At 43.2% G+C, this 20,142-nt stretch overlaps 1 protein-coding gene across 1 annotated transcript; it reads left to right on the forward strand.

Moving 5' to 3' along the window:
* Positions 1-2,373: 2,373 nt before the first annotated feature.
* LOC143652726 (protein phosphatase 1A-like) lies at positions 2,374-4,099 on the forward strand. Its single transcript, XM_077124359.1, has 2 exons — positions 2,374-3,301; positions 3,608-4,099. Exons 1-2 carry the CDS (start codon positions 2,468-2,470, stop codon positions 4,097-4,099), a joined length of 1,326 nt encoding a protein of 441 aa, XP_076980474.1. The 5' UTR covers positions 2,374-2,467.
* The last annotated feature ends 16,043 nt before the right edge of the window (positions 4,100-20,142 follow it).

Raw genomic sequence — 20,142 nt, forward strand, 5'->3', positions numbered from 1 at the left:
ACATACAAAAGACTATTTGTAGCCCATCAGGAAATGCTAGAATACCTGCCGGGAAGCCTACAATCATATAAGGTACTCTAGCTTCACTGAAAAAGAAAAATATCTAGTCTTAAAAATGTTTCAAAAGAGTTCTTACTTTTACAATACTCTGTAATGCTGCAAGAAAAAAAAAGAACAAACACCAATCACCATGGTTTCCTTTCCTTAAAAGAAACAGCGTATAGGTATTTCAATTTTCCCCATCAGGATGCCACGGTTTATGAGATAGCTCAAAATGCTGTGCAATTACCTGACTGCCACAAATGTTCCTTGAAATGGAAACAATCAGAGTTATTTCGGACCAAGGCAGGATTCCCAGTACCACAGACAGAACTGCCACATGTTTGAGGCGAGGGGGCCAGAAGGGACCATAGACAACACGGGGGCAGAGACCTGCTGCCCTGGGAGAACGGCTCTCCTACTGATTGGGGTACCCATATGTATTGCTCGAATTTGAAAACTGCACACACAAGGGGGCGAGAGGGTAGTTTGGTGGTAGAATTGTCGCCTGCCACGCGGGAGACCCGGGTTTGATTCCCAGCCCATGCACTTCCCAAACAAGCAAGCACGCAAGACAAACCCTTAATAGTCAGGCAGGCTTAGATCAGAGTCTTGGTTTCCCCTAAATGGATTAGCCAATTAACCTTGGCCAAATTTGTCAATCTTTGTTAATTCAAAGGTTCCTCATCTATAAATAATAATATTATTACTTACTTAAAGGGTTATTGAGATTAAATAAGGAAATACTTGTAAAACACTTAGCAGAGTAATTTGGAATTCTTCTTAAACATTACCTGCTAATCATTACATTATTCTTTCTCCAGTCAAAACTCACTGTTGCCATAGAGGGTCTCCACTTCGTATCAGAAACATAGTCTGACTTTTACCACTAATAGGGGTGTATGATGGCTGGTTTCCATTACTCACCTTCCATTAGTGGAATAGAGGGCAGGGGATAGACAGGAGTGTTTTATCGTTAATTAATAAAATTAATTTTTAAGCAACCAGTCCTCTCTGCCTATGGATCAGTTTGACCCTAGAAGGATAAAGAAGGAAAAAAAGGTTTCTGAGAAACCACATGTTGTTTTTATTTCCCTCCTACCAGGTTTTTCTTCTTCCCCTTTCTCTCCCAGCTTCCTCTCTGAGTTTAGCATCAATGGCATCAGCAACCCTCTCATCTCAGAACCACGTCCTGATTTACCTAGGTCCTTTTCCCCATGCCCTGCCTGCCATTTCACAGCTCCCCTTGCAGCTCTATTCGTCATTCTAGTCCTCTCTTGGATTTCTTTGAATTGAATTACGACTCATTTGATGACTTTGACTCCAAGTGTCTACCTTTCTAGATTATTACTCAAGTAAGGAACAACTTCAGTCCTGACCACCTGTTTCCCTACGTTGTGTGGGCCTATTCCAGACCAGGAATTTTAACTTTGGAGTATTGGAAAAAGATTAGGGTGGCTGAACTTTCAGGCTTTCAGCAGGGCGATCACTAGATCCTTTGATCTCTGTTTATCATTTATACCTAACGATCATTTCATACAGTAATGGTGCATGTTATTACCATTAGATTAATGGATTAATTTGATTACCAATGGATTAATTTTTTATTTGTGTTTAATAAGCTTTCTTCTATGTATGTATAATTCTTCCAACTTGAAAATTGGGGCAGGAACATTTATAGTCATTTAATAACTAGGTGGCTTTATCAAAGACTCAAAAACCACTTTAAAGAATGGGTATACTTTTCCGAATATGACTAGGGAGGGAGAGGCAAAGGATTCTAGTCAAGGGCACTGATATGAGCAAAAGCTTAAAGGAAGGAGCTAATTTGGAGTGTTGTGTATGAGTAGATCATTTTTACTTTTGCTAGTGGGAGTACAACTAGGTAGTTTGGAATCAAATTGTAGAAAATCCTGAACGTGTGAGTAAGATGTTTGGATTAGTCGACTTCATTTGGCTTTTCTTGGTTGATAAACACGCACGACGCAATTCTGAAATTCCCCAAGAGATTACGCGTGTTCAGTGTCTCCTTAAAGCCTGGTCTGGTTCGTGTAAGCCGGTGACTGCTGCTCGCTTTCCTTTCTACTGCAAGTGGTTGTTGTGCCTTAGGAAGAATGACCCGTCTGCTGCTTCTCTCCCGGTGCTTTAGCTCTCCCTTCTGCTGCTTCTCTCCCGGTGCTTTAGCTCTCCCTTTTGCCCGTTCTAAACTGCGCTCAATTAGCCTTTCTCCCAAATCTCCCTGTTAATCTCCCTATTTCAAGTCAGCAACACAGTGAGTGCCTGCTTACCACCAGAGTGGTGAATTCTAATTGAAGGCTGTACATCTCCTTCATGCTCGTAAGAGTTGTTGGACGTGTCTAATGTTTATGAAACAAGTGTGTAACTCTCCTGTTTCTCTTCCTTTGCAGACCTAGAGGATCAAGACATAATGGGAGCATTTTTAGACAAGCCAAAGATGGAAAAGCATAATGCCCAGGGGCAGGGTAATGGGCTGCGCTATGGGTTAAGCAGCATGCAAGGCTGGCGTGTTGAGATGGAGGATGCACATACAGCTGTGATCGGTTTGCCAAGTGGACTTGAAACTTGGTCATTTTTTGCTGTGTATGATGGGCACGCTGGGTCTCAGGTTGCCAAATACTGCTGTGAGCATTTGTTAGATCACATCACCAATAACCAGGATTTTAAAGGGTCGGCGGGAGCACCTTCGGTGGAAAATGTCAAGAATGGAATCAGAACAGGTTTTCTGGAGATTGATGAACACATGAGAGTCATGTCAGAGAAGAAACATGGCGCAGATAGAAGTGGGTCGACAGCTGTGGGTGTCTTAATTTCCCCCCATCATACTTATTTCATTAACTGTGGAGACTCGAGAGGTTTACTCTGTAGAAACAGGAAAGTTCACTTCTTCACACAAGATCATAAACCAAGTAATCCACTGGAAAAAGAACGAATTCAAAACGCAGGTGGTTCTGTGATGATTCAGCGTGTGAATGGCTCTCTGGCTGTGTCCAGGGCCCTTGGGGACTTTGATTACAAATGTGTCCACGGAAAAGGTCCTACAGAGCAGCTTGTCTCCCCAGAGCCTGAAGTCCATGATATTGAAAGATCTGAAGAAGACGATCAGTTCATTATTCTTGCATGTGATGGTATCTGGGATGTTATGGGCAATGAAGAGCTCTGTGATTTTGTAAGATCCAGACTTGAAGTCACTGACGATCTTGAGAAAGTTTGCAATGAAGTAGTCGACACCTGTTTGTGTAAAGTAGATAGATGGTTGTAAAAGATAAAACAATTTATGTCATTTTAATTACTACTCTGGTATTTAATCCTCTTAGGGTTGTTTTTTCCCCCTGCTAAAAATAGCACTGCGAATGTTGGCTTTTCTTGCCGAGAAATCATGCAAAACTCTCAACCACAGAAGGAGTGATCAGACACAGGCGGGTTGGCCAATTTGAATGCTTTTCGATTTTTCATCATTTTCCTTTCCTTTCCTTTCTTTTTCTTCTTCTTTTTGCCCCCCAAAACAAACAAACACACACCACCTTTGCCATTTCGGAAACACCTGTAGCACGCGCTCCCCGGGCCCGGCTGCGGTGACGCGCTCTGCGCCCTGCAACTAAGGCTGAGACAGCGCCCGGCCCTCCCGCCGCGGAGACGGTTTCCTGCCGGCGGCGGGCCGTTTGCACCCCACGTTTCCAGCTGGTCCGTGGGCCCGGGGCCCTGTCCCGCCGCAGAAGGAGATTTCCGACCCAATGACCCGGCTGGGGGGGGCCCAGCAGGCACCAGCTGGGGCGGGGCCCGGGGACCAGGGCTGAGCGGCACCGCGGGAAGCTTCCGGGCGTTTCGGCTCCTGTCCAGCTGGGGCAGGGCGGGGTCGGCCCCCTGCCAGCGCCCGGCCCGCGAGGCGCCACCCTCCGCCCACCTGAAACGCGCCCCCAGGGCGTGGGCGTCCGCGGAGGGGGAGACTGCCGCGCCGGCCTTCCACGTCCCCCGGACGCCCCCAGCCCGCACCCCCTCCCTCCGCAGCCCCGCCCACGTCCGGGGCAAAATGAGACAATAACTTGACCTGGTAAGTAATTTAAATAAGCATGACCAACTAAGGAACAGCATATTAAAAAGCAAAAAAAAAAAAAAAGATTTTAATTTAAAAAAAAGCACATTGAATCTGTTGGGACTATACGCGTCATAGGTGAAACTGAATATAAAACACAGATAAGACCAGTGATTTCAAAGACATTTCGAGGCTGCCTGAGGACACTGAGAACTCGCCTCACCTCTGTTCCTCATGGTCCGCATTTCCACCGCCTTCTGTCAATAGAAGTACTCGAGTGAGAAAACTCTGATCAGCCCAGGTAGAAGGGGGTGGTAGTCCAGAAACACAAGTTCTAACTTTCTACTTAATAATAACAATAACCCAATTTGTGCTTAATAGCAATAACCACGAAAACAGTAGCTGGGGCAGCCACGGTGGCTCAGTGGGCAGAGTTCTCACCTGCCAAGCCGGAGACCCGGGTTCATTCCCGGTGCTGCCCATGCCAAAAAAAAAAAAAGGAAAAAACAACAGCTCATGTTCCTGGAAATACTTACCAAGTGCTAAGTGCTTTTAATGCCTTATCCCATTTAAACTACCTCCCCCCTGCGCTCATACACACACACACACACACACACGCCTTCTGAGATATGTGCTACTGATGTGCTGATGTGTAGATGTCCACCCCTGTTAAATACGGAGAGCTCTAGTGAAGTAGCTGGTTGCTCCAACGCCCAAAGAGCCCCTCCAGATGTCAACCAGTTATGCTGCCCCTGCGGGGAAAACAGGCCTCAGGCAGGTCCATTTGCACGCGCTGCTGCCATAACCTACTGGACCTAACCAAGTGACCTGTATGGTAGCCTTGGTAAGGAAACTCTTCCGAAAGGGATGCTTGATACTGGCGGTGTCTGATGGTCCCATTTGGCTGTATGACAAACGGAAAGAGGGCAGCAGTCTGCAGGGGCAATAGGGAAACAGTTTGGGGGGAGGCAGAGCAGGAAGAAAGGAGCAGAGGGCCGCCCAGTCAGACGAAAGCTGAATCCCTAGTGCCACGGGGTTCCCTGGTGTGGAGGACAGGGTGGCCAGGTCCCCAGGGCTGCGCCTGAGACCTGACATCTGCTGCTAATGTATGCTCACCAGGGATGAAGCAGGCCATGGCTGGTGACTCCTCAGATGGTTTTCTGGGTCTCCTCACCTCCCATTCAGCCTTTAAATAATCCCTGAGTATCTGAGGAGATCTGTAACTCCCCTTTTTCTTTTCAGCCTGAAAGCTAAACACAAAACTAATTCTATGTAGGTGCTGGGCAAATCCCTTCCCCTTTTTGGTTCTCAGGTTTCGGGATGTAAGGCAGTGTGTCCTGTGAGCCGAAAAGTGTTCTCTTGATAAAATTGTATGGCAGAGCTTTCCTGAGTTGCAGACCAAAACAATTCTTCTTTTCTTAAGTCATCGACCACTCTTTTTATTTGTCTGCTAATGAAGTGTCTGCTGTTTGGCGGTGGAGCTCGGCTTTCAAGCTCAGACAAGCGGGCCAACCAGTTGCGCTGCCCCCTGCGGGGGGAGATAAGAATAGAACGTAGGGCTAACAGACTGGAGCAGATTTTAAGGGCTAACTGTAGTTGCATTTTTGGTCCTAATAGGTCCTATATGAATCTGAAACTCAAATTTTAGGCATTCCTTACCACCTATGTGATTTTGTATCTGCGTACCACATGTATTAAAATTAATATTTTTATGAACTCAACTTTTAAAGCTTATTTTCATTCTAAGTAATAATTTCTGTGAAATGATGGTTTGATAAACTATTTGTAGTTTTCAAATGCACTTTAAGTTATATACATAGCTATTAAAATGCAAAGGCTCATCCACTTCCTACCTTCAATCATCTATAGTAGGTGATATTCATAATACCATACCTAAAACAATAATCCAAAGGATTATTTTTTTTCGTATGTTGTATGCCGATGTCACGTTTCATTCTTTTTCCATGTCACTGTCCCATTATTGCAGCACCATTTGTTAAATCTTTTTTGGGGGGTGGTGGTGAGGTGAATGAAGTGCAAGGGCTGGAAATTGAACCCAGGTCTCCCGCATGGCAGGCGAGAATTCTACTACTAAACTACCCTTGCACCCTCCCTCAAAGGATTTTTTTTTATTAATTAAAAAAAATTAACTAACAAAACATTTAGAAATCATTCCGTTCTACATATACAATCAGTAATTCTTAATATCATCACATACTTGCATATTCATCATTTCTTAGTACATTTGCATCGATTTAGAAAAAGAAATAAAAAGACAACAGAAAAAGAAATAAAACGATAATAGAGAGAAGAAAAAAGCTATACCTCACATGCAGCTTCATTCAATGTTTTAACATAATTACATTACAATTAGGTAGTATTGTGCTGTCCATTTCTGAGTTTTTGTATCTAGTCCTGTTGCACAGTCTGTATCCCTTCAGCTCCAATTACCCATTATCTTACCCTATTTCTAACTCCTGCTGGTCTCTGTTACCAGTGACATATTCCAAGTTTATTCACTATTGTTGGTTCATATCAGTGGGACCATACAGTATTTGTCCTTTAGTTTTTGCTAGACTCACTCAGCATAATGTTCTCTAGGTCCATCCATGTTATTACATCCTTCATAAGTTTATTCTGTCTTAGAGCTGCATAATATTCCATCATATGTATATACCACAGTTTGTTTAGCCACTCGTCTGTTGATGGACATTTTGGCTGTTTCCATCTCTTTGCAATTGTAAATAACGCTGCTATAAACATTGGTGTGCAAATGTCCGTTTGTGTCTTTGCCCTTAAGTCCTCTGAGTAGATACCTAGCAATGGTATTGCTGGGTCGTATAGCAATTCTATATTCAGCTTTTTGAGGAACAGCCTCAAAGGATTTTTAAAAATTAGAATTCTCTATAGATGTTTTAGTTCCCTAAGCTCATGAAAGCAATACCATGAAATGGTTTAACTTAATTGTCCTTTCTCCACTAGGTAGCAAATTCGATATCTTCAAAATAATTAAAACAGTCACGCAAATAATTTGATTACTGAAGCAATCTTGGAGTCTCTTATCTGAAAATAATTCAGAGGTCTATGGAATTTTGTTGATTGTTTCATATTTACCTCTGTTGCAGAGGAAAGCCATGCAATCCTCAATTTTCTTTAAAAATAAAAGTAAAAAGAGAAAAGCAACATGGCAACATGCAAATACTGCCTAGAGACAGCTGACTCCAGACAGCACTCAGACTGCTTGGATCTAACTTAAGCAATGGGAATTTATCTGCTTAGAGGGAAGTACCTGAACTGTAGAGCTGTGTCCCAGGAGCCTTGTTTCTTGAAGATGATTGTATAGTGATATAGCTTTTGCAGTGTGACTGTGTGATTGTGAAAACCTTGTGTCTGATGCTCCTTTTAACTAGGGTATGGACAGAGGAGTAGAAAATATGGATTAAAAATAAACAAATAATAGAGGGAACAAAGGTTAATTGGGTAGATAGAAATACTAGTGGTCAATGAGAGGGAGGGGTGAGGGCTATGGTTATGTATGAGTTTTTTCTTTTTTTATTTCTTTTTCTAAAGTGATGCAAATGTTCAAAAAATTATCATGGTGATGAATACACAACTATGTGATGATACTGTGAGCCACTGATTGTATACATTGTATGGAATCTTTGTATGTTAAGAATATAGTATATATATATATATTATATATAATGTATAATAAAAATTTTTTTAATTGCCTATAGATTTTATTATCTTGCTTCTTGTAAGTTCCATGTGGACAGGGATTTTTACCTGTTTTGTTCACCCAACAGAGCACCTGGCACATAGGAGGCTCTTAATAAACATTTGTTGAATGAATGAACCTCGGCCTTTCCCAACTTCAGGGAAAGCTGGGATTGAGGACAGCAGCAACTGAGAAGAAAATAAGGATGCTTCAGTACCCGGCATTTCCTGATGAAGGGGTCAAGGGGGTGATGAGGCGTGAGGGAGCAGGCTTTCCCATGGCTTCTGCCACACAGGTGGAGCGTGAAACTCATGAAATGTATCACTCGATGCTGAGTGGTCATTGCAGCATTATTTCAGAGACCTTAGTCCTAAAAGTCCAGAGACAAGTTCCTCTGCTCCCTCTGCTTGGACACTTCCCAGTGAGTTAGAGATGAACTGTATGATGTTTGCCCTGCCTTAACTTTTTGAAAGGACTTTGCAACTTACAAATTATAGGAAGGTATGGTTATCAGTTCTCAGAACTCTCAGAGCCCCACCCTTTTCCCTATCCCAGCCAAAGCATGGAAACCCAAGTCCAGTGCCCTGTTTTACAGCCCTGCTCCAGTGCTGTTGCGTTAAATTTTATGATTACCAATAAAAGCATTTTTAATGCATCTTTAAAAGCGACAACTTTCATAATTTTGTTAAGACCTTTCCCATGTGAGTAAGTCTTCAAATCATAGGGAAAAAAGAATGTCATTTGATAGTGATGGCTTGATTTGGGGGTTGGATAACAGGGTTACCATATGACAGTCATGCCCATGACTTCGTGTGGACCCCAAATGAACACTCAGACATGTCTCAGTCATTCTGTAGTGTGTGGGGGGCGGGGAGGCGCGTGTGGGCACTTTAAGTACTTTACCAGCCATGTTTAGCTTTTTAAGGTGGGTGAGGAGTGAGACCACTTAGCTTCAACAGCCTCCTCGGGGCTGAGCACACCCAGGCCTTGGATAAATGCTTGAAAAAGTAACGCTTCCCTGGAGCGCTTACAGTTGAGGGGGGCAAAAAAGAAAGGGGAGTTTATGCCCACCCGGGGCAGGAGAGCCTCCAGAGTGCCCATCTTGGCCTCGTTGGTGGTCCCTGCGGAGGGAAGATGGAAATGGAGAATGAAGATGTGGAGAGCCCCACCCTTCCGCAGCAGGCGACAGCGCCAGGCCTGGAGCCAGCCTCACCCAGCGGTGCCCGAAGCTGGGCCCTGGAGCCCGGCACTGCACCAAAGCCCGGGCACGCCTGCAGCGGGCGAACCCTGCGGTCTCCGGTGCTCTCCTGGGCGGCAGCCTGCTCCCCGATGCTCCTCCCGCAGCCTGCTCCCCGGTGCCCCTCCTGCAACCTGCACCCCGGCGGTCCTCCCGCAGCCTGCACCCCGGCGGTCCTCCCGCAGCCTGCACCTCGGTGCTCCTCCCGCAGCCTGCTCCCTGGCGGTCCTCCCGCAGCCTGCTCCCCGGCGGTCCTCCCGCAACCTGTTCCCCGGTGCTCCTCCCGCAGCCTGCTCCCCCGTGATCCTCCCACAGTCTGCTCCCCGGTGGTCCTCCCGCAGCCTGCTCCCCGGTGGTCCTCCCGCAGCCTGCTCCCCGGTGCTCCTCCCGCAGCCTGCTCCCCGATGCTCCTCCCGCAGCCTGCTCCCCCGTGATCCTCCCACAGTCTGCTCCCCGGCGGTCCTCCCGCAGTCTGCTCCCCGATGCTCCTCCCGCAGCCGGGAGCGCCCTCGGAGCTGGGCGCGCAGCTCCCTCCTCGCCAAAGCCTGGGAGCCGCCGCTGCCTCCCTCCCCGCAACCCGGAACGCGGTGGCGTGGCCGTCTGGGAGGATTTGTCAGTGTGCCCTACATAGCCACAGACAGCTGCCATCTGTTATGTTTAGTAACAACACCACGCCGTTCCTCCTTTCCTGGGAATAAGTCTGCCTTGGTCATTACGCCAGGAAGCTATTTTTTGACGACGATTCCTACTCCTTCTCATAGCTAGGCTTTGCCCATTAGGCAGAATGCTGCCGGCTGAATCCTCCTTTCTCCCTGCTTCCTGGGCTCTGCGTAGGACCCGGGTTCACTGTTGGCCGTGGGCCTACAGGCAGATGCTTAAATGAAAAGGCGGAGACAGCGCCTCCTTCCATGGCTTCACTGAATAGAAAAATCTGTGATGTGTACACCGTTTTAATGCATCGCATTTCAGCCCTGCAAATGTGAAGTGTAAATTGGACTACACTATGATTGTGAATCAGAGCAGACGTCATGATTAATTTATCATCGTGCTCCAGATACATCAACTAAAATAATGTGAATTTAAAGCAATGGTTCCTACTGCCTTAGCGTTTGCTGAGAGGAACTCTAAAGATCACTGGAGAAATAAAGGAGCTCAATCCCACTCTCAGCTTATAATGGCAAAGCATAAAAATAATTAAACCTTCTCAACTGGGCTTCTCCCACCAACTACATTTGAGTTTGCCCACTCACACTTTACATCAGCCTGTACACCACTGGAATAGACACACTGAGCAGGTAAACATTGGAAGATGAGCTTTTTAATATTCCAGGTAGCATTTTAGATGCCTCAACTTCCGGTTCCCAAACTGGTTTATTAGAATTTTCTTGAGCTTTGCTATTCAAACTGTGGTCCATGAAGAAACAGCACATTATGTTCTAGATTCTTGGAAATGCAGAATCCCAGGCCCTACCCAAGACCTATTATTGACTGAGAATCTGAATTTTTAACAGGACCCCACATTAAAGTTTGAGAAGCACTAACCTAGCTTTTTAAAAACTGCAAACACCTTTGCTCAGACATCTATATATGTTTAATAAGTAGCCCGAGTGATTCCTGTAAGTTGAGTTGTCAGATTTGGAGGCCACTGGTCTTAGGTTGCCAGTTGTCTCTAAGCTCTAAGGGTCCGTTTACTTTTAGGCTCATGACACCAGCCAATTTAACTGAATCGGTTGAACGGTCTTGGGCCCATACAGGTGAACTTAATCTGTTTAAACACCTGTGAATTACGGATGCACGAAAGCTTATTAATTATTTGGTTAAGTAACAACCCACTTATCGCTGTATTAGGAAAGCTCAAAACTAGAGAGGTACGTTTTCTTCTTTTATAACTGCCCCATTCACTCCCAGACTGAGTGTAGGCATGAGAAAATCTTTTGCTTGGCCATTAAAGCAGCCCCTCCACCCCCTTCCCATTGAAATGGTCTGACTTTATTTGTAACAGTACTTTTCATTCAGAAGGATACAAAAGTCCTTTATGTTGATGCTCAGCGCTGTTTAGGGCTGACTGGATGACTGTGCTTAGTTCTGGACTTCACAGTAAAAGAGGAATCTGCAGACCTTGGCAAGGGCTCAGAAGAACTCCATAAAGATTCCTTTTAAAATTCAAAGTGAATCTTCCAATTGTGGGGCATCATCTAGAAAATGGGCATCACCTGTTATGATATAAGCAACAGGAGATGAGCCTCAACTATAATTACAGAGATTTTCACTTTTAGAGAAAAAGTATTGTAGTGATAAGCAGAGGAAGAGGAAAGAAGCTCCCTGGAGCACAAGTTCTCAACCTTGGTTGTGCATTACAACCAGCTGGAGAGATTTTAAAAATCCAATGCCAATTAAGTCAGGATCTTGGTGAGTGGAACCCAGGCAGCGGTTTTTAAAGTTCTCCAAGTGATTCCAGTGTGCAGCTGAGGTTAAGAGCCGCCACTCAGGAGAGTCGCTTCTCAAGAGTTAAGGAACATTAATTGATTTTCTTATGTTGAACCATCCTTGCATACCTGGGATGAATCCTACTTGGTCATGATGTATAATTCTTTTAATGTGTTGTTGGATACGATTTGCTAGAATTTTGTTGAGGATTTTTGCATCTATATTCATTAGAGAGATTGGTCTGTAGTTTTCTTTTTTTGTAATATCTTTGCCTGGTTTTGGTATGAGGGTGATGTTGGCTTCATAGAATGAATTAGGTAGTTTTCCCTCCACTTCGATTTTTTTGAAGAGTTTGAGGAGAGTTGGTACTAATTCTTTCTGGAATGTTTGATAGAATTCACATGTGAAGCCGTCTGGTCCTGGACTTTTCTTTTTAGGAAGCTTTTGAATGACTGATTCAATTTCTTTACTTGTGATTGGTTTGTTGAGGTCATCTATGTCTTCTTGAGTCAAAGTTGGTTGTTCATGTCTTTCCAGGAACCTGTCCATTTCATCTAAATTGTTGTATTTATTAGCATAAAGTTGTTCATAGTATCCTGTTATTACCTCCTTTATTTCTGTGAGGTCAGTAGTTATGTCTCCTCTTCCATTTCTGATCTTATTTATTTGCATCCTCTCTCTTCTTCTTTTTGTCAATCTTGCTAAGGGCCCATCAATCTTATTGATTTTCTCATAGAACCAACTTCTGGTCTTATTGATTTTCTCTATTGTTTTCATGTTTTCAATTTCATTTATTTCTGCTCTAATCTTTGTTATTTCTTTCCTTTTGCTTGCTTTGGGATTCGTTTGCTGTCCTTTCTCCAGTTCTTCCAAGTGGACAGTTAATTCCTGCATTTTTGCCTTTTCTTCTTTTCTGATATAGGCATTTAGGGCAATAAATTTCCCTCTTAGCACTGCCTTTGCTGCTTTGGAACGTTAGCACCACCTGGGGATTTTGTTAAAATGCAAATTTAGAGCCTGCAGGTCTGGGGTGGGGTCAGAGCTTCTGCAATTCTGACAAACCCAGGAAATGTCAAAGCTGCTACTGGGTCCACCGACCAAGCTCTCAGTAGCAAGGGTCCAGAGGTCTTTGGAACTAGACTGAACGCTCCCAGGAAGAATTCATGGCCATCTTTTCATGCCATCTCAGAGTCCCTATGGCTCTGTGATATTTGTCAACAGGTAAAGAGATAGCTTCAATCATCACATAAATGAATGAAAAGAAAACCATTATAAAGAACAATGCTTTGCAAAAAACGTTTACTTGGTACAAAATTTATATTTTGACTAGTGCATCTCCTAATATAACTTATGTAATAGTTGATTGAACACCATAAGTACATGGAACCTTGGGTAGGACATGAAATTTTGTTGGTTTGTCCAGAGTGATGCCCCAATGAATCCCACAGTGATTTGATCAGTGAGTGGAAAAGTATTTGCAAAGTCCCCTTTAGGGAATGATGAGAACGGGGAGAAATTCAACTTCCCCAAGTTGAATTCTTGATATTTTCACAAGCAGTGTGGACAACCAAAGCTATAGGCTGAGCCTCCAGTCTTGGGGTTTGTTCATATGAAACTTAACCCCACAAAGGATAGGTCAAGCCAACTTAAAATTAGGCCTAACAGTCACCCCCAAGAGAGCCTCTTTTGTTGCTCAGGTGTGGCCTCTCTTCTCTCTCCAGCCAACACAACAAGCAAACTCACCACCCTCCCCCTGTCTACGTGGGACATGACTCCCAGGGGTGTGAACCTTCCTGGCAACATGGATCAGAAATCCTAGAATGAGCTGAGACCCAGCATCAAGGGATTGAGAAAACCTTCTCAACCAAAAGGGGGAAGAGTGAAATGAGACAAAGCATGAACGGCTGAGGGATTCCAAACAGAGTCGAGAGGTTATCCTGGAGGCTATTCTTACGCATTAAGTAGATATCACCTTGTTATCCAACATGTAATGGAGAGGTTGGAGGGAACTGTCTGAAAATGTAGAACTGTGTTCCAGTAGCCATGTTTCTTGAGGATGATTGAACAATGATATAGCTTTCACAATGTGACTGTGTGATTGTGAAAACCTTGTGTCTGATGCTCCTTTTATCTACGTTGTCAACAGACGAGTAGAACATATGGAATAAAAATAAATAATAGGGGGAACAAATGTTAAAATAAATTTAGTTTGAAATGCTAGTGTTCAGTAAAAGGGAGGGGTAAGGGGTATGGTATGTATAAATTTTTTTTCTTGCTGTTTTCATTTTATTTTTCTGTTGTCTTATTTCTTTTTCTGAATTGATGCAAATGTTCTAAGAAATAATAATGATGATGAATATGCAACTATGTGATGATATTGTGAATTACTGATTATATAGAGAGAATGGAATGAGCATATGTTAAGAATGTTTGTGTTTCTTTCTTGTAACATATATTTTTTAATTAAAAAGAGAACAATGCTTTGATGAAAACATTTAATAATCAAAAGTATCTCTTTGAATTGAAAATTATTTACAGAGGAATTTAAGAGGCAGAAATGTTTCTAGCTTTTCTGGAAAGATTGCCATCCCTCTTCGCGTGTCACCACGTCCTCAGGATGGCTTTAGCAGTAGCAGATCCGTCATAAAGTGTACGTTGAGCAGATGGTCAAGTACAGGGACAGCTGGGGTGCTGCTGCTGCTGCATTTATGCCAGTAACGTCCAGTCCAAAGCTGAGCCATCGCAGAATCTAAAGAGGTTTATCTGAGTTCTGGGCATAGTGAGAACTAGCCACTTTGTCAAGGGATCCCACTCATCCATCAAGATGATGGGGCAAATAAAGTAAAATCTTATTCTTGAAAATGTCCACAGTAATATTAGGACATAAAAAGCTACAGGATTTTACATGCCCACACTCATTTGTTCTGCTCAGCAACCCATGTTACAGAGAAGAAAACAGAGCTGAGAGAAAGTGAGACACTTGCACAAGGCCACACAACCAGAGAGGGCACAGGCAGGGCTGGAATCCGCTCTTTTTTTTTTTTTGACTCCAGAATCCTCACTTTAAGCTCAACTGTGTGATGACAAATCTGACTTGCCGTTTGGAAATTTTATATGGCTATTCCTAGCTGCTATAAGTTGTGTTTTCATCTTTTCCCTGGGTTTTGATCTAAATATTTTTTTAATGGCCTTTTAGCATTTTAATTAGCTTCATTCCCCAAAGATAAAGCTCCTTAAAGGTCAGATGTTAACTTAAGCCTCTTTGGGTTATCTTTGAAAAAGATCAGTGGAATTGACCTTGGCACAATCACCTCGAAGGCTTGGTGGCAGACAGTGCCTTCAACAGCGATGGAAAAAGACAACTGTTGTTACGGGAAGGGGCATTCTCTGTGCCCTGAGAGCAGGCAGATTTGCTTTTCTTGACAAGACCCTGAGTAAAAAGATTTAATATCCATCTTCAATGTGAATCGAATCGTGGCTTCCTGACATTAGATCCTCAGCCCCAGGGAACACCAGACTGGCTGCTGGCGTCCACATCAGGCAGGCTCAATAGCCAAGTGAAGAAACAGAGCACGACAGGAGCCAAGTGACATGCCCAGAACGAGTGCGTGTGTGTGTGCGCGCGTGTGTGTGCGCCTGTGGAACTCATCGCTCTCTCATCTCACTGCATGGCTTCACTGCAGAACAAAGACCCACAGATCACATAACGCTTTCAAAAAGATAGTCGAGGTTTCCAAGCTACCAACTCAAACCACAAAGTTTTCCCGAGAACAGAATCCACTAGCTTTGATTCAGAGTGCCAACAAATAAGTTTTATAGCTGATGAAAATAAAAAGCATTACTCTTCGAGCCCTGTCCTAGGATGAAAGAGGAGGGCATGCTGAGCCACTTCCAGGCAAAACGGTGATGGGCTGGGTGGATGGGGCGACGTGTGTACCGTCTCCCTCGCCCGCCCGTCTGCAGCTTAAGTGTGACAGCTGCCCCCGCCCCTGCCTCCAGGCTGTCCACCGTTGATTGGGTGGGTAATGACCCCATTGGACCAATCACAGTCCTTTCCTGGGGTTTTAAAAATGGGAAGTGAAAAAAGGAATCTCTGTTTCACCAATGGCAGTGGTGAAGGGAATGGAAGCTTAGGAACTGTCAGCAGCCATTTTCCCTTCCCCAAGGAGGGAGCTGTTCTAACCAGCCAAGAAGAAATCTTTCCAGAGATGGGAAGAGCAGGGGTACTGGGCAGGTGCCTGGTGCCGGCTGTTCCTGAAGCCCAGCAACATTCCTGCCCAGCTCACAAATTAGTTGTTCGACCGTAGACACCTCTGAACTAATAAAAATTCTCCTTTTGACTAACTTAGTTTACTGTCACTATAATCCTGACTCATGGAGGGGAGGTGGGTGAAATTTGGCATTTTTAGCTGCTCCCACTTTCATTTTCAGTATACTTTCCTTTCCTCTACTGTGGACAAGCAGTACTTTCTGGCAGAGGATGCTGCTTCCTCTCACTTCAAAACCTGTCTGCTGATGGCTTCTTCCCAAAGAGAAATCATGTGGTTTTAAGAAAAAGCTAAAAATGATTATTTTTAAACAATGGACAAAGGAATACATTTAACTCAATAAGATGATGAGTGCAGGTACTTTGAGACAGAATGGGTCTTCCAAATTTTGTTCAAATGACATCACATGGTGTTGATTCTAGATGTTTAGGAATGGAAAGGGGTGGACACCTGACAATGCAAGGCACATTTCACAAAGTAGCCTTTTTCGTTTAATCTTCAAAAATCATTTTGTAACCGAGAAATAGGATTTAAGAGACGATTTTGATAACTACATCATTATATAGATATTCTTTTCTGCTTTCTGGTATATTGGAGTAGACGGGGTGGGGTTGGGGGGGAATGCCTGAAATCTTTACATTGCCACCCAGCTGCCTTGATCTCTGATGATGATGGAATAGCCCTTATCTTCTGCCCGTGTGCTGGTGAAATCTTGTGGCTAACCTTGATTTGAATGTTATCCAATTTTTCAACTTTAGAGTCTCGTAATCACAAAACACAGCCCCTCATGTTTATTAACAAAAGGTCTTGGGTCAGCCCAGCACTAACCCACCCTCCCTGAATCTAAAGTCGTCTTGAGGACCCAGACTGATCTCACCAGACGGGCCGGCCGCACATGCGCAGTGGCTTGGACTTGCACCTGCAAGTCACCTGCACTTCACGCCACCGTTTTCTTACACATGTTGTGACTAAGCACGTAATCCATCTGCACATGCTCGGTAATCAGATCATCCCTAATGACATCACCTGGGGCCACTGGGCTCATTACCCTAAACCCCGCCCATCTTTTCTCTAATAAAACAGTCTGAATTAGTACAGTTTGGGGAGACAGATTTTGGGCCAATAGGCCATCTGCGCTCCTACTACGTGCTTACTAATAAACTCTTTCTCTCTGCAACCCTGGTGTCTCAGGAACCGGTTATTGAGCGCATCGGGCAAAAGAATCCACGGCCTTTGTCTGGTAACAGAATCAGTGTATAGATATTCCTTTTTGCTTTCTGGTATACCGGAGTAGACAGAGGGGAATACTTCTAATACCCGAACTACAATTCCACTGCCCTGATAACTGAAATGATTGTAAAAGTCCTTCTCTTGTGCCTTCGTGATTGTAACAGCTGTTATTCCCTTTGCCTGGTTATTTTCTTAAAGTAATTTGTAGGGCGAAGGCCCCAAAGCTAATGAAGAATTTGAAATTCCCTGTTAACTTGTTCCAGCCCCTTACATTTGTAAATTGTATTAGCTAGACTCTGCCTCCCTTCCTTTCTGGCTACATTCTCCTATTGAAATGATAATAATAACTCCATCACCTTTTCTACTTAGAACTTGCAATTTGAAATTATAATGACCTCATCTCCCTTTGCTAAAGTCCATAAAAACCTTGAACCACCTGAACTGAGAGAGACAGATTTTGACCAGATAGGCCATCTGCTCTCCTACTACATGCCCAGTAATAAACTTTTTCTTTCTTTGAAACCCTGGTGTCTCAGGAACTGGTCATTGAGCACATCAGCAAAATAATCCGCTGCCTTTGTCCGATAACAGCTGTTAGATAAGAATTGCCGGTTCTATTTTTCTAGCACATATAAATTATGAATTTAATTATTTTCTAATCCCTTTACCTTTGTTCGTTCTCTTACCACTTAAACATCCATGGGAACGTCTTAGATGCACTTCCACTGGGGTAGGACTAATATGCCCGCAAGAGAGGTGGAGATTCTTTTGAGTTCAAAGGAAGATGTTTTAAAAATCTATAGCAGAGTTAGCTGACTTTCAAATGGAAAGGCTAGGCACTTGGAAGATTTTTTTTTTCTTAAATACCAAAAGTTTGTTTCTAAGTACTAAGGGCCAAAGACTGAAGGACTTAGAACCTAGATTTTATACTAAAACTAGAGGTCAGCAAACCACAGCCTGCAGAAATAACATCTTTTTTTTATTTTTATTTTTTGCATGGGCAGGTACCGGGAATCGAATCGGGCTCTCCGGCATGACAGGCGAGAACTCTGCTGCTGAGCCACTGTGGCCTGCCCAAGAACACCTTTTTACAATAAAGTCTTACTGGAACCCAGCCACCTCCATTCGTTTGTGTATTGACTGTGGCTGAACAGCATGGCCCAGTGGTTGCAACAGAGACTACATAACCCCCAAAGCCTAAGACATTTCTAGAAGAAGTTTGCTGGCCCTTTCTAGAAGAAGTTTGCTGCTTCCGCATAGAGAGAGGTTTTCTGGACCCCTTAGAATGGGCACAGATCCCACCAATCTGAGCTAAATCTGAAAGAGGGATTGGGAAATAGAAACCACAGACTGACTCTGTGGGAATCGGAGAGCTGAGGAATTCTTCTCTGGAGGTGACCAGACGGAAGGATCTGAGGGCAGTGCCACTACGGAGAGGTCTGCAAGAGTATCCAGTAGTTCTCTCTGCCCCTAAAAAGAGTTGGAGGCAATGGACAGGCTGCAAACAAGGCAAATTTTCTCAGTTACAACACAGGGACACCATCAACAGATGGGCTGGAGCATATACACTGGAGACCCCAACAGGACCAAGGACATCAGCAGTGGATATAGCAGAGCCAACATTCAAAGACCATCAAGGACAGAGGCTGTCACATGATGAAGATGCCCCACCGTCACTTCACCCTCAGCATATGAACTATTCCTGGAGAGAGGGAGTTGGAAGACATCAGCTACGCGGTTACCAAAAGGAGCCGAGTTTTGTTTTTTTCTTTAAGTCAATTTTATCATATGATAATTTAGAAAATATAAAATTTAAATTAAAAAAGGAGGTATAATGATACCAGGCTCATGGAACAGTTGGCAAGATTAGATGAGATTATGTGATTGCATGTATATAAAGTACCTAACACAACCAAAGTCTGTGCTCAAAACATGTAGTTGTCACCCTATTTTTGCTTTTGGGCAAGTCATTTAAACCCCTTAAATACAGGTTGCTTATTATCTTTTAAAAATGAAAAGAGAAAATTTGAAAACTGTTTTTCTGACATATAGCAGACAGTTTTTGCGTGTGCATGAAAGTTGGAAAATTTGTAAAAGCATTGTTTTAGATTTTTTTGTGTAGGTTTAATATACAGCAGTGATTTTCTGAGCCAATTAGCTATTGTCTTCTAAGAAATCTTGGGTGGTTTTTCTAAGGATTAAACAAGATAATGTATGTAAAGCATAGAGTATACAGTAAGTACTCAACAACTGAAAGTCAGTTTAGATTGGAAGCTTGTTTGTGTATTAGCCATATCCACATCACTGACAGATGTGTTTGTGCTGATAACTATAAAGCATTATCTAAATGTACCTTATTTTTCTTTAAATTATGCAAGACATATCCAGTGCACCATCTATTCAGATTCCTGACAGTGTTTTATCTTTAAAATTATGTTTTTCTTAACTTCTATTTTTGTTAGTAAGAAAAGTCTCAGAAATATATTGAATTAAAAGAGTTCTAAGTGATTTTGAAATAATTAATAGTCAATAATGGTGCTAAAATAACATAAATAATAAATAATTTTCTAAGCAGAAGAGAAATCTATCTTTTGAGGGAGGCATTTGCCTCCCTTGATGATAAATATTTCATTTAAAATGGATTGGAAAACTCTTAATCAGAATTTTAGTTTGTGATATTGTAACATATATCTCTTTTGGCCTTTCCTTGAATTTCTTTTCTACTTTTCCATGAAATAAATTGTCTCAATGGTAAGGGTGAGTAATTTATCCTCTTCTTGAGCTATAGGGATGCCTATTTTAGAGCCAGATTTTAGAAATACTTCTGTAGACTTCCATCCTAGTGGAAAAAATGTAAACAAAAGCAAGGCTCTTTAAAAAAAAGAGTCCGTATGTCATCACTACAACAGAAAAACAACAACTATATTTTCAGAAGAATACTAGAGAGCTTTTTGTGAGTTTGATGAATGCATCAAGGTATGTTTTTGTAGACATTGTTTTTGATAGGTTTGATATACAGCATAGTTTCCTGAGCCAATGGAATATTGTCTTCTTACAGATCTCATCAGATTAGCGGTGCTGCTGCTATGGGCTGGCTGATCAGCTTCAGCCAGAGTCCCCTGGACTTGCACACACCTTCGTAGCCTTCGTTCAAAAAGGCTGATGACGTTCA

The sequence above is a fragment of the Tamandua tetradactyla genome, chromosome 12 (assembly GCF_023851605.1).
Source record: "Tamandua tetradactyla isolate mTamTet1 chromosome 12, mTamTet1.pri, whole genome shotgun sequence".
NCBI classification, from domain to species: Eukaryota; Metazoa; Chordata; class Mammalia; order Pilosa; family Myrmecophagidae; genus Tamandua; species Tamandua tetradactyla.

What these genes read in the sequence shown, in the direction of transcription:
- LOC143652726 (XM_077124359.1), top strand. Translation starts at nt 2,468, where the DNA reads ATGGGAGCATTTTTAGACAAGCCAAAGATGGAAAAGCATAATGCCCAG. An exon ending in TCGACACCTGTTTGTGTAAA is followed by an intron (nt 3,302 to 3,607) that starts GTAGATAGATGG and finishes AAACACCTGTAG; the next exon opens with CACGCGCTCCCCGGGCCCGG.